This window comes from Perca flavescens, chromosome 1 (assembly GCF_004354835.1).
Source record: "Perca flavescens isolate YP-PL-M2 chromosome 1, PFLA_1.0, whole genome shotgun sequence".
NCBI classification, from domain to species: domain Eukaryota; kingdom Metazoa; phylum Chordata; class Actinopteri; order Perciformes; family Percidae; genus Perca; species Perca flavescens.
In genome coordinates this window covers 1,917,501-1,932,317 of record NC_041331.1, presented here as the reverse complement: position 1 = coordinate 1,932,317, position 14,817 = coordinate 1,917,501, and the positions used below count along the sequence as shown (strand labels likewise).

At 41.6% G+C, this 14,817-nt stretch overlaps 1 protein-coding gene across 2 annotated transcripts in view; it reads left to right on the top strand.

The window, feature by feature from the left end:
• The window catches only part of itfg1 (integrin alpha FG-GAP repeat containing 1), a 185,579-nt gene that overhangs the window by 66,037 nt on the left and 104,725 nt on the right, over positions 1 to 14,817 (top strand). For both annotated transcript variants that reach the window (XM_028577308.1, XM_028577299.1), the window contains exon 9: positions 4,033 to 4,127. In XM_028577308.1, the coding sequence (XP_028433109.1) occupies positions 4,033 to 4,127 (95 nt within the window). The remainder of the gene's footprint in view (positions 1 to 4,032; positions 4,128 to 14,817) is intronic.

Genomic DNA, 14,817 nt, shown 5'->3' with positions numbered 1-14,817 from the left:
CACGAGGTGAAAGGCACAGGTTCCTTATTGTAGTTTGGCTCAATGATTTGTGCTGCCACAGTGGCTGGGACACAGCTCATAGAAGCAATTATGGTACTTTGCCCCCTCATGGCTTGGTACCCCTACTAACGCATCAAAATCCATGCCCATTCTTGGAGTCATAACTTGGTCAAATCTGGACACTGATATAGATATTTGATTCAGTGTGACTCGTGCTGTCATTATCTCTGTCCATTGCCAATAAAGGTGCTTAGGAAAAAAATGCCCCATTACCATTTAGCTTTCTTCAGTATCAAAGTATTCCAGTGACAGTTGTCTGTACATCCATAGATACATTGCAAACAGTGATAATAGCATACTTTTAATGGTTAAATGTAAACAAATACAGTCTTAAAAAAAAGCCCACAGCTAACTTAAAGACTGTGTGTTTTCTGTAGCACTTTTACACCTGGGTTTTATGATTCACTGTTCTCCCGAAAGATGGGACCAGTGCCATGTCACACATTTCTCCTCCTCTATTACACATTTAGCACACACAATTGCAAATAAAAAAAAAAAACATACAGATCTCCATCAGATCATAGTGTTTGTAATGAGACACTGGCTTCTGGCAGCATCCAACTATGTACATTTCTGCGAGTGCATATTGTGATTTGCATTGTTATTGATGCTCTGTTGTACTCCATGAATGCCAATGTGTCACAATTCATATCTGCACAGTCTCTGTATATTGTCTCTCAGTCTCTCTCATCTTGTTGTCTTTACCTACTTTCTCCTCTGTTTTCTCTCCATTCCTCCCCTCTCTTTTCAGCGCCCTCTTCGTTTTAACCCATACCTGCAGTTTCCTCCCTTTTTGAGTCTCTCATCCAATCTTCATCACGCCATGCATTGTCAGTGGGACTGAGAGATGAAAAGCGGGAAAGGGAGTGGAGGAGGTAGGGAGGGAGGGAGGGAGGGAGGGAGGGAGGGAGGGAGGCAACAATGGTGAATAAAGAGGAGCAGAGATGGACAGAAAAACAAGGGCATTAAGACTGAGAAGGGACTAATAGCAGAGAGAGAAGTGAGCTAGAAGAGAGGCTGGGAGACGCATAATGAGAATAAAACCGACAGATGAATAGATAGATAGATAGATAGATAGATGAAAAGGAGGTATTCATGGAGGTAAGGAAGACAGGTAGGACAGGGAGAAGCAATGTGTGTGTGTGTGTGTGTGTGTGTGTGTGTGTGTGTGTGTGTGTGTGTGTGTGTGTGTGTGTGTGTGTGTGTGTGTGTGTGTGTGTGTGTGTGTGTGTGTGTGAAAACTAACAGTAAAACAGACAGAATGGTGAGTGACAAATCTGTAAGACTGAATTAGCACTCATTCGGTCTCTCTCTCTGCCCTTTTCTTTGTTTGTCTCCTTACAGTATCTCACCATCTACAGTACACACCTAAGCAACATGTTCAAATGGTGCACTAGCTGCACTCAGTATTTGTTTGTTTTCATTGCACCCACAATAAGCAGCTAATTAGACCGAAAAGAAAAATCCCTGTTTTGGTTCCAGCCATTACAGTGTGTTGCGCTAGATATTTGCAGCACTCCTGCCACCTCTGCCTGGATGTGGACTAATAGATGCTCCATTTAGAATTTAGACAGATTGGGAGTTTGCAGAATTGTGTTGAAACAATTAAGTACTGCACTTCCATAAGTTAGGGGGCCTAAGTTAGGTGGAAACTGATTTATTTATTTATTTTTTAATGAATGGCCAAAATAGATGCAGCGGAGATATCCTGACATTTCCCTGCCATACACAAAGCTGCAAAAACATCTGACATTTCCCATAATGCATCTTGATAGCATCTTTCTTGTTTTTAGTCATTCCTTGAAAATGCCTACATGCTTCAAACTCCTCACCTCCACTTTGTAACACAGGCTTCCTCTTAAAAGTCTGTAGTCATCAAGCCTCGATGACATCATCAGTCTGCTTTATACTCTCTTCTCACTGCCCACAGATACTAGGGGTGGGGGAAAAAATCGATACAGCATAGTATCGCGATATTTTTCGTGGCAATACTGTATCGATACACAGACGGCAAGTATCGATCTTTTATGATATATGTCTTGGTCAGTCTGTCTGCTTGACAATCACATTTTGCACCAAGAAAATTGAAGTGAGATGAACAAACAGAGAAATGTATCTTTTTAGATACAACAGATGTTGACAAAAGTGTCCTTTCGGGACATCATTTGAAATTGGGAAAAATCTGAAGTTGGAAAAAAAGGTAATATATTGCAATATATCGCAGACTATTGCAATATCTTTAAAATCGCAATAATATCGTATCGTGACATAAGTATCGGGATAATATCGTATCGTGAGGCCTCTGGTGATTCCCACCCCTAACAGATACCAATATTTAGTTATGAACTGTTTTACTTTTTTCTTGTTTTGGAATTTAACATTTTTCATTTTGCGTGGTAATGACTGCTATAGTGACATGCCAGTATGATCACCATGTGATGTGTGTGCAGATTTTTAGCATTGTAAATATGTGTTTTCATCAGCCATTGGCTTTGAGAGTATTAGAAACGTTTTTAATGACCTTATGTCAGTCAAAGACAGTTTGACATTTGAAATGTATATGATTTTCAATATGTAATAGTACAACAAGGACTTGTTGACTTTATTATCTGTAGCAGTGTATCTCTGTCTCACTTTTCCTCCCCCTTTCTGCCTCTCGCTCAGTTGCCATTGACAGCCACATTCAGTTTCTCCTCCTCCCCTGCTTTGTACTGTCTTTCATCATCAGTGTCATTCAGTTTTTCCCATCCACATGGCACAACATCTGTTTGGGAGGTTTGCACTCGCCCTGTTGGAAAGGATTCCGAGAAACTGTGCAATGAGAAGCCTGGAAGCGCTTTCTCCTCTTTGTCTGGTGTCAATTTACATGCCAACCTCTGAACCCAGAGTGCGTGTGCGGTGTCTTTAGGATATAGCCAAATCTCAAAAGCTGTGCTGCACACTTAATATCAGATATTCCAATGTTTCATTGTTTTGTGTATTTTTTTGTTTTACAGCAGGGAATTGATCCGAAAACTTGTGTTGGTATGTTCCTTTAATCGTCAGGTCATTTATAAAGAGAGACCTTCCTCGTAGGCTTCAGAATCAGAATCCTTTATTGATCCCCTCATGGAAATTGTTCAGTTGCAGTTGCTCACAGTCAAATTCAAGGTGAAAATAAGAGTAAGAGAAAAGCGAGCCAATAAGTGTATAAAGTAACAAAGCTACAGTGCAGGAAATAAAAACGTTAAGTAGAAGTAAAGTGAGGTTAGGTTAATTGAAAAGTAAGATTAGGTTAAAAAGTTGTTAAAACAATGGTTGTACAAATGCTGTTGGAGTAAATAAAGTACAGTGTAACTAAGTAGCAGCAGTAACAGATATTGCACATGTAACTGAGTAATTATTGTAAATAATTGTCCAAGAATATTGAAACTTGTCATAGCAAGAAAAAGCACAGGTGTAAGCACTAACATTAATGATGGGCTCACTCAATTTAGTTGTACCAGTAAGCCATGACAATGAGAAAGCATGCATGCTTCATACCATGGTCCTGGGACTTGAACCCTTACAAGGGTGTCTATTCTTTATGTGAAGAAATGTATGATTCACTTGAAATCGGAAACTGAACCTGATGTACCGGAATTATGCTAATAATAATTAATAGCGCTGACAAGCAGTGGAGAAAAAGATTTTTCAAGTCAACTGACATTATTGAAAGACATCAAAGAGACACGGGCTGTTTGGATGTGTGTTTGCTCATAGGAAACAAGCAGGTGTTCCTGTGATCCGGCGGGGGATGGGGGGGACAGGAACTATTACTTTGTTGCCAGAAACTGTGCTGTGCTCAAAGTGAACTCCACAACGAATGCGTGGCTTTCCGATGGGGTGACAATATTAAAATAGCACAGTTTTAGAAAACAAAGGACCTACTTCCACGGGTACCATCCAACATTGTTGCTTCTCAATGTCATTCTCTGTGTCTGTTTCTGGCAGATGGTGATGGCGACCAGGAACACCTCCTCCCCGTGTGTTTGGATGCTGCCTGTCTACGCAGTGTCATCTACCTGGCCAAGTCAGGCTCCAAAGAGGTACATAACACACACGTGACCACACTGACCGTCGGGGTAAAAGTCACTCTGATGGATTCTCTTGGTTTTTTACTCCATTAACCACTTTTCCATTCTAACATTCTTTATTGCACCATGTTGTACTACTCTGCTCTCACCTTCCGCTCAAATCTGTCAGACTCTGGTACATTGCTTGTTCTGTGGTACACTCTTGTGATTTGTACAACACCGCTCTGTTCTACTGTCCTCTTTTCTACTTGTTCTTATTCAGGGTTTCCGCGGGGTCTTAAAAAGTCTAAAATTTCGAAATCTAAATGTTTTGGCCTTAAAAAGTCTTAAATTCGCTCAAGTATTGTTTTCTAGGTCTTAAATCATTTTAAACAGGTCTTAAATGTCATGCAACTTTACCTCCTAATGCTCTTTTTTTATCATGATTCCGTGGTGTTCCGTAGTTCATTCTTTCGCTAGTCCAAATATAATTTCACTGTTTTATGTGTAATGTTTAATGAGACCAACATGCAACTAACAGCCGTTTTCCACTGGGCGCGTCTGCCCTGCTTTCCGGAGGTGCCGCAGGCCCTGCGAGCAATCGTGACCATTCAAGTCACGTCCATCAGCCGCGCCACGGCGCGTCCCCGAAGCGCGCGTGAAGCGCGCGTGAAGCGCGCGTGAAGCGCGCGTGAAGCGCGCGTGAAGCGCGCGTGAAGCGCTATTTTCACGCAAGCTGGGGCCGTCCAGACAGCCAGGCAGGAAGGGAAACAGCGAGAGCTCAAGTATTGTATACGTTTCCTCTACAACACCATGGACAACGAGAGATTCATCTTGGAGGTGAAAAATATAATACGACATCACCGATCCTTTTTATCAGGACGAAGACAGGGAGTTTAATTACAGGAGTGCCTGGAGTGGAAGATAGATACTAGCATAATAAACACGTGATTGTTCTGTAAAGTACTGGTAGAGACAATAAAATCTGTGAGTCGGGCAGCAAGATGCTCCGCTTCTGAGACGCTCCACGTGTTGTATGGCGCGTGGCGGAGGACGGAACAAAACCGGAACGCAGCAGAGACGCGCCTGGTGGAGAATGCCTGTTATATTGGAGCCAATCATTCTGAACCTCATACATAACACAGATTTTATTCTTCAGCTTTAGGGGAAATTAAAATGTAGGGCTTTGTTGATGTTGTGATAAAGCTCTTACATTTCATTCATACTGGTCTTAAATTTGACTTGGTGAAACCTGCAGAAACCCTGTTATTACATGCTAAGAGGAAGCATAGAAACCAAAGTTAGGGGACCTGAACTGTGCTCTTGTTTGACCCTGCCATCCATCCGGAACCTCTTCTCCAAGATTTTACTTACAACTACTTCTGCCTTCGCTACTTAGAAAGGATGGTGATTGTTCTCATGACCAAAAGAGGCCACTTGTAAGCAGATTGATTATCTATTTCAGGAAGGTATTAAACACGTGGCTCGCTGCTTAGAAAGAAATTGCGGCTGATCCGCCGGTGAGCCATGCGAGATAGAAGTAACAGATTATGCGATCACACACTCAATCCCATCTGAATGATGTACACACGCGCAAATGAATACATGTGCACGGACGTGATCGCACACAGTTGCTCTTACACTCATATGAACACACACACACACACATCATATACACCATCTGCACCACCTACGTAGTATCTTGTGTGATTCTTTTCAGCTACATCCTACCAGTTGGCAGGAGCCCCCACTTTCTTTTCTTCCTTCCTCTGCCACCAGAGAACATGCTTCCATTTTCAATCCAAAATGGCAATAATTCTGGCTTATCTGCATGTCCGCCTTCAGAAACACGTGCACACATGACACACACACACGACGACGCACAGATGCGCACTCCCTGTGGACATGCCTTCTTTTGTTTGCCTGTCAGCAACAACAAAAAATGATTGAAGGAAGTAGTGAAAGGAGAATGGTGAAGGAAAGGAGGAGGGGTGGCAGAGAAAGGAGGACTTATCTGCACTGATGGATGAAGTCAACACATGTTGTCTTCTGTGTTGCTATGTGTTTGAGAGACAGTGCGAGGGAAACCAGCCTCTCTCTAAGCTTCTCTGCTGTCAAGGAGTGGTGAGAGTAGTATACAGTCATAATGAAAACCTCCTTCAACACACACGTGCAGTTTGCATGTTTATCTACCAGGGCTGCACAATATATTGTTTTTTTTATTTTTTATTATTATTATCGCCATCGCGATATCAACTTGCTCGATAAACAGATCCCAAAAGACGCTTACAGATTTTTTTTTTTTTTGGCATTTCTGCCTTTATTGGACAGGAAAGCTGAGAATTTGAACGAGGAGCAAGCCTCTGTACATGTGTGCCTCCTCTACCAACTGAGCCAACGGCTACGCGCTTAGAGATCTTTTTGTGTTAGCCGAAGGAAAACTGCATTTTAAAATGTAACGGTCATTCTTCTTTTAGTGGTGCGTTGATATTCAATTATGTGTTCAATAAAAGAATGTCGGAAATGATTTTGTTTCATTTGTTTTAAATTCAATAAGCAATTGGTTGTATTTTAGCAGAATACTGAAAGCAGCAGAAAGGGAGAACTGAGTACATTTTATGTTTATTCATCACAAGTAATATTGTTATTGCGATATTCAGCATTGTTATCACATATCGCACATTTCCCTCATATCGTGCAGCCCTATTATCTACATTGCAGTATGTCATCAGTTCATCATTATTGGTGGCGTAAACACTTTATGAGCCAATAGTTATGCTTGATCTTACATCGTGTGTGTGTGTGTGTGTGTGTGTGTGTGTGTGTGTGTGTGTGTGTGTGGCTCCATCACAGTGGAGCAGCTAGTCAGCAGATGTCTCCCCTGGAGGTATCTGCCCCCTGACAATAACAGAGACAATGGAGGGAGGGAGAAAACAGAAAGGGGATGGAGGTATGAAAGGGAGATAAATGGGAAGAAAAGGGAGCTTGATGTAGGTAAGGAGGGGAATGAAAAAAATAGATGACAGGAGGGAAAAAGAGGAGGTGGAAGGAAAGGAAGATTGGAGAAGGTAGGGTGAAAAAGCTCTTTCTGTTGCCCCTTCATTTCCACGTTAAAAGGGAACATCCCATCAGAGGGAATGAGGGCGGGAGAAGCAGAAAAGAGGAATGGAGAGTGAATAAGACTGGTGATATGAAGACATGATGAGATGCCTTCTGGTGTGCATGGCAGTCCCGCTGAGTAGAAACTAGTGTGTGTCTATAGATCATCTCCAAACAGCAATTCATTCTTTCCATCCTGTTCCAAGCTCCAGGCCTTTAGTTCACCATATTGAAAGAAACCGCATGGGGGGCCTCCAACAATCTCTCTGCTTCATTCTATGTCGTTACAGACACACACTGATCACATTTATTGTACTTTGCACCTCCCCTTTTCTGCTCCCAAATTCTGTCGCACAATTGGATATTCCTGCATAGAGTAATGTAATTGTGTGCCTGTGGGTGTTACACCTGTCAAGGACATTGTAGCAAACGAAAGCAAAGAAAATGTGACTTGGGTATATTTTCATTAGCTGGAAGGTAAGACTCCCTGAATACGAGAACACATTCACAAGAACAATCCAAAAGCATTTCTAGTTCAATACAGCAAAATCTATGTGGTAGACCTGGGCAATATGGCTGAAAAAAATTGCCATATTTTTAATGGCTTTACAAATGCAATTTTGTAATAAGAACAATCATTTAGAATAACCACCCTTTAATAAACAGCACCAGATTTACACAGACCATTACAAACATTCTATTACTGAATATCTTTTAGACTTCTAATAATTTTCTTGATGTAATAGAGAAAAATATTATCATGTTTCTGCTAAGTGCTTGCGTTACACTGCAACATACTCGAATGTACCCTTACGACAAACAATTAGTACACAGCACATCTACTGTATGAATTTGGAGTTGTTAACTTGCTTTCATTTCCCCGTATTGCCATATGTCTTCCCATATACTGTAGTTAATGTCCCCGTATTGCCATATGTCTTCCCATATACTGTAGTTAATGTCTTTGGTCAACTAAGTGTATGGTCAAGTCCATAAAATCTGGCACAGAACGAACAATCAATCAAGCGCACCTTATTTTATATACATATATAGTCAGACTGAGCATGCTTATTAATACCAGGTGTAAATGTAAAAACCCAAGGATTGGCTGTTAACTATTATGTATTCAGATCACATGTTAAAGCAGACCTGTTAAGCTTTGTGTCTTTTTCTGTCAAGTCTATAATGTTACAGTGGCAGATGTTCAAATTAAACGTGGCCAAAACTTAAAATTAGTGAGGTAAACATATTTAAAAGAAATTCCTGTGAGCCAAAGCCTCCAAATTCACGCTGTTCTGAACGCATCTGCTCCAGGCAGGCACACTACTGCAGTATTTACATTACACTGCTACATGTAGCTACATGCTAACGCCAGTAATCCGGTAATGTTGTGTGTAGATGTTGGTAATTTCTCCCCAATTTCAAATCACATTCCTGCTGATCATCATTCCATTTCATTGTGTAGTTTACTGTGAAGTCTTTATTGGTGATTTCTTCACGCTATATACTCAGTCAGTGATGATGCAGTCAGTATCCCGCTGCAACGGACTGTTCAGAGACAGCGAGAGTGGAGCACAGATGAGGAGACTATGCAGACCCAGAAACGCTGACCAATCAGTGCAGACTGGGCTTTTTCGGGACGGGGGCTTAAAGAGACAGGCGCTCGACTAGGGCGTCTACAGGTGCAGCAGCCATAGGTATACATGAGAATAATAAAGTGGTTTTGGATAATAAGTATAATCCTGAAAACCTAAACCAAGTATAATAGGTCTCCTTTAATACCAGATGTAAATGGGACCATATATTGTGAGTTAAATCAGGAGTAGTTGAGTCTTTGTGTTTGGTGAAATAACATGAAGGGACTCAGCTTTTTCACACACAGTCCATCAGTGAGTGGGTTAGCCCAAATGGCAACCGTGTGACCACAGGCCACATGCCCTGGCTCTGTGGGTGGCAGGAAATGATTAGCCTTAGGTATGTTGTTACTGTTCTTTTGTGCTACCTAATGTTGACTCTATTTGATGGTGTCTGAAGACAAAACAAAGACATTCCAGTGCACTAACTAATGCCCACACTGTCACTGCAGGAGCTTATACATTTGATCAACAGCACATATGGCATTTACCATTTTCATTTGGCACTTTACCATGCTTACATTGTTTTGTAGTTTTTCTTTTTATATCCTTCGGTTGTAACAAACATCTGAACATAAACATAAAAGCCTTTCTTTTATGTTTGTGTGCATATTTCTGTGTGTATTTGGTCTCTTAACACACCCCATTTACACATGTGCACAAATGCAAAACGCACATACCGCCCCCATGAAGATCGAACCAGCTGCCTGCTGTTGCTGTCCAGACGGTGTAAGGGCAGCCAGTTTAAACTAGACAGCCTCCTCCCAGTCATCCCAGTCCACCGGTCAGTCAGTGGTCAAAGAGGTGACACTGACAGCAGATCGCAGTGCCCCCACCCTGCCCAGCGGACACAAAGACATATGGTCTCACTCCATCTCTGGCTCTGACTCTGACTGCCTTTTTTCCGAGGACAAACTATGACCTCATTTACACCTGCCCAATAAAAAACAATCTGTATCTGGCTATTTTGGATGAGGAAATGTCAGTGCAAGGTATATTGGTATATACATAGTCAGTTAATGCAGATGCCATCACCACAGATAAAAGCACCATTTGATGAATAGTAACATTTTGAAGGTTAGAAATATCATCACAGTTTGACATTGGGAAATAGCTTAGTGGCTTTCCTACCTCATTAAATATTAAAGCAACACCAAAGATTATTTACCTTAAAATAATGTTTCCAAAATCTTTTCAGTGGTTTATCAACTCGTAACAGGGTGAACGGCACTTTGCATTCGCTTTGCCACCCTCTATCAGCTATAACCGCACCATGCAAGTTTGCCAGATCTGGTAGCAGATCAGCATGATGAATGAATGAGAACGGTAATGGACAATTCCGCTTCCAACCTGTAGGGGGACCGAAGAGGAAAAGTGCTTTGGTGTTGCGGTTAAGCTAGTGCAGAGGTTTATAAACTGAGGCGTGCCTCCCGAGGGTGGTGTGACTACCCGATGTGAGTCGAGTGCAGATGTGTGTTCAGATTGAAACGGTTTACGGCATAACGCCAAGGGATCCAGATCCGGCTTCATTATGAAATCCATTAAACAATAATTTCTCATTACAAACAATAACAGAAGATGGAAATCATTTCAAAAACGTTTTAGCTATGTGTGATTGTTTGATTGCTAATGTTAGCTCAAAACGGCATTCAAGTGACAGCCTTTGTTGTGTTTGATTGCTAACTTGTAGCCAGCAGTGAACGAACTTCATTATGTAGGTCCATTTTTATTGTATTGACATTACAGAAGTCTGTTGTTAGCAGGTTCTTGTCGGCTACTTCAGCCTCTAATCTAGAACTGACATCAGGGATCATGCCATGAAAATGTGACGCCTTACGCTAAATAATACATTACTGCTATGTAATGTACCTATGTCATTATACTGTGGCTAACAGCAAAACAGATCTGCGTGAAATCTGGTCTAGCCTACCTGTGCGGGGCTGGTGAGGAGGGGGAGCTGCATTGTCGAAAAGTGACGCATGCGCAACTCACATTTGCACTCGACTCACGTTGGGTAGTGACAGCGGTGCAGGAGAGTTGAGGGCCGGATGCTGAGGAAGACACTGCACTGAAAACAACGGGAAGCTAGATATTGTAGCTTGGCCTGCTTACCAAAACGGTCAGTAAGTGCAGCAGCAGTGGCTGTGACACAGTTCATGGAGGCCGTTAAGATGCTTAATCCGTGAGCCCCATTGCTGCAATTTGCATTAAAAATCACTCCAATGTTATGAAACCACAAAAGGACATTTGTTTTGAAGAATTGTTCATTCTGAAAACACAAAATGGAGACTTATATTGTACTATGTTGCAAATATTGCAAATATTGTAATATAAATAATAAATCTAGTTTGAAAGCATAGAAAAAGATGACTTTTTTTAAAGTTTTCTTTTGTATCAAAGTAATCCAGTGAGAGCTGTCTGTACATCCATGGGTACTTTGCAAACAGGAACTGCTAAGGCCGGTTACACACTGCACGCGTCGCGCAAGCGTGTCAGCCGCGTGGCGTGTCAGCCGCGTGGCGTGTCCGTTTATATTTCGGCTCCCATGGTAACAGGTGAGACGGCTCGAGCCGCGCCTGAGACGCGTGCCTGCTAGAAATAGAACCGACGCCTATTTTTCGCGCGAGACACGAGCGTGTTGGAAGCGTTTCCAGGCTAAATAGAATAGGAAAATATGTTTATATGTCATTTAGACACGAATGCATGTTAATAAATGACATCTTGATGTTTGAAAGTCTAGGTTTTGACATCAATGTAGATATATATATATATATATATATATATATATATATATATATACACATGTAATACAAAATTTCAGAGAAAATATTTTCAAATGTTGCACTGGTCATACAGAACAAAATATTCTGTAACATATTTTGCAGTCAATACTGCCGATGTTGTCTTGCTTTAATCAAATCAGTAGGCTCTATATAAAGGGTAGTAGGATAGGCTACGATAACATCAGATAGGCTGTATAGGCTCTTTACAGCTACGCAGACAACCCACTTACCCATTTTTCAGAGTTTGAATCTGTCGGCACTATGTCCCGAGATCAGCCCTCCCTGTACCTAGCAGCAGGAGCAGCGCCGCGTCAGACACGCTTCTGGTGTGGAGGACACAGAAAAATCCACGCAGCTGAGACGCAACAGAAACGCCACGCTCGCGAGACGCGTGCAGTGTGTAACCGGCCTAATAGTTAAATTGGCCTTTTTAACGGTGCCAGTTTGCCAAAATGTTAACAACTATGTGGTGTGCGGTTGTCTCGATTTTGTCTGAGGGGGTGGCCTGCGGTGTTAGACTTTGAAACCCCCTGAGCTAGAGCCAGCAAGGGTTAGCTTAGTTCAGCATAAAGACTGGAAACATACAACCATCCTCAATTTCCCAAAATTACATTAATACTTTCCACTGTTCAGATGATGAACATACTTCAACTGAATAACGACAGCATACATTTTAAAGGATTAAAGCCGTGAAACCTCACACACAACAAAATCCTTTTTGTGCAAAGTCTAACTAACACCAACTCGGTTCAATTTGGAAAGTTAGGCTAGTCATGATTTGCATTAATCTCTGCTTCCTCTGCATCTGTTTTAAGCAGTTTGCATTTTATCTTTTCCAATATCTATTCATGTTTTCTTTAGATTGTTTTTTAGAGATGCACTGATAGAGTGACCGGAATTGGCCGGTTTTCACATGCTCGGCCATGATCGGCGACCGACAGGTCAGTCTGACACATGCCGATTTCATGCCAGTCAACGCTACAATTAACTGACAACAGAAGTTATAGATTTACAGTTCTCAAGGACGCACGCACACACACGGACGCGACAGCACAGTCTCTTTTTCCTTTCTCTCAACTTTTCCGCCGCGCGTGTCGGCGCTTTTCTCCCACATGTAGGGAACCTCGTGAATGAACCTGCAACATGTCAGCTGTTTGGACATTCTTCAGCGTCGGCGCAGAAGATAACAAGTTTGCAATATGCAACACCTGCAAGGAGAAAGTAGGGCGTGGAGGGATGACACCAAAAACCCAAATCACATTTTTTTTAGTTGGATATTGGAACAAAATGGTTCTAACATTGCTCTTTAGATGTGTGTGATGTCCCACACCAGGAGTAATTTATATAGTTCTATTTTATAGTGATCCATTATCTGTTCAAAAATTGTCTATGTTCTGTGCAAAATGTTCTATTAAAGAAAAGATAGAAAATAAATATTTGTGTGTGCTGTAAAGTGGTTAGAAAAAATGAAATTGGAATTGGCTAAAGTCGTTGTCAGCTGGCCTAACTCAAAGACAATGGGAATCGGCCTAGAAAGTTGTAATCTGTCTAATTTTATCACATTTCATGTCTGGTATGTTTTTCAACAGAAGTCTAGTACAAATGGGCCTTTGTATTTTGGGATACTTAGGTCCGAAAACCCGCTTCTTCTCTAAAAACATCTCATTGAAAATACTTTATTATCAAATTATGTGATTGCTGATTCATTATATTTTAGGGTAGAATATTTCAGACATTGCATCACCTAAAACACTATCATAACATACATGTAGACCCACAAACACTAACCTTTACTTTGCGGTGTAGTAGTCCTGTTCTCTTCCTGCCCACTCCTCCACTGTTCATTCCCATGCTGTCTCTCAGTGCCAGTTCTAATGTGATAAGCATTACAGTCATTATATCGCTGGCATCATAAAAGCCAATGCTTCATTACACGCCTGTTTTTTTTGTTCTTTTTTTTTTTTCCAAACATTTTATTGCCTGAGACAGCCTTGTTGTCTGTCAATGTTACACATCACCCCGTAAAACCCACCACCACCGCAGGCTGCCCACATTTTAATTTCTTGGCCTAATGAAGCGGGAGCACTCTCCGCCAACTTGAATCAATGGGAGTCTGCAAGCATGCCGTCGCTTTTTCACTTTATTCATCAGCAAAGAGCCAGGAGAGCCATTTTATGTCAGAGGGTCTGTGTTTGTGCCTATTCTGGTTATTGTGTGTGTGTGTGTGTGTGTGTGTGTGTGTGTGTGTGTGTGTGTGTGTGTGTGTGTGTGTGTGTGTGTGTGTGTGTGTGTGTGTGTGTGTGTGGGGAAGGCCTCAATGAGCTCTCTGTACATGGGCTGTGTTTTCTCACTGTTTGAGAAAAAGCTATTTGTATGCGAGATACATCCCCTCACTACCATTAAGGATATCAGATTACCTCCCAAGCACAAATCCCATCATCTTCATCTCCATTTATTAGGTCATTTGGATATCTGCGTTAACACACACACACACACACACACACACACACACACACACACACACACACACACACTCAATTTGGTTTTAATATGTTGACATTTGACCCAGCGAATGTCCGTATCGAGTTATTTAGACTTAGGCGTACTCTGTTTGACTAGGAGGACACTAGGACACAGATAAATCTATGAACACACACTTGACATTATATATGCACTCTGTTATATTTAGTGATTAAATGTCAAAACTTCCACAGCCACGAGGAAGGAGTAACTGCTTCATGATTTATTTAAGGAGCTCTTCTGTCAGACTGGCTATTCATTATAGCTTCTCAAATAAAAAATGATTTGATTAGAACCTTTAATATCCTCACGGAGGCCCATATGATTTCCTCCAAATTCTCTGCACAATACTGCTGAGCAATAAAAACAAACAGGGGGGAAACGGTGTCACATCTTGCTGAGGAAAAATGACCAAAGCTTATAGCTTTAGCCCAACAAAACCGCACGGTTGAATTTTGGCCTGCATGCACGTTTTGTAGCCTAAACAGAGCAGCTTATGTTGGTTATATTAGAGAGAGCAACAAGTTAGTGAACTGTCCAAAACGCCTTCTTTGCTATCAGTCTGCTAAGCTGCTGTGCTGGTTCGATGGTGTTTTAAGCCCCCAACTAAGCTTTCAAGGCAGCGCTGCGACCGTCGTCTTCAACCATAACCATTGCCTAATCCTAGTTCTCTTAATACATCCATGG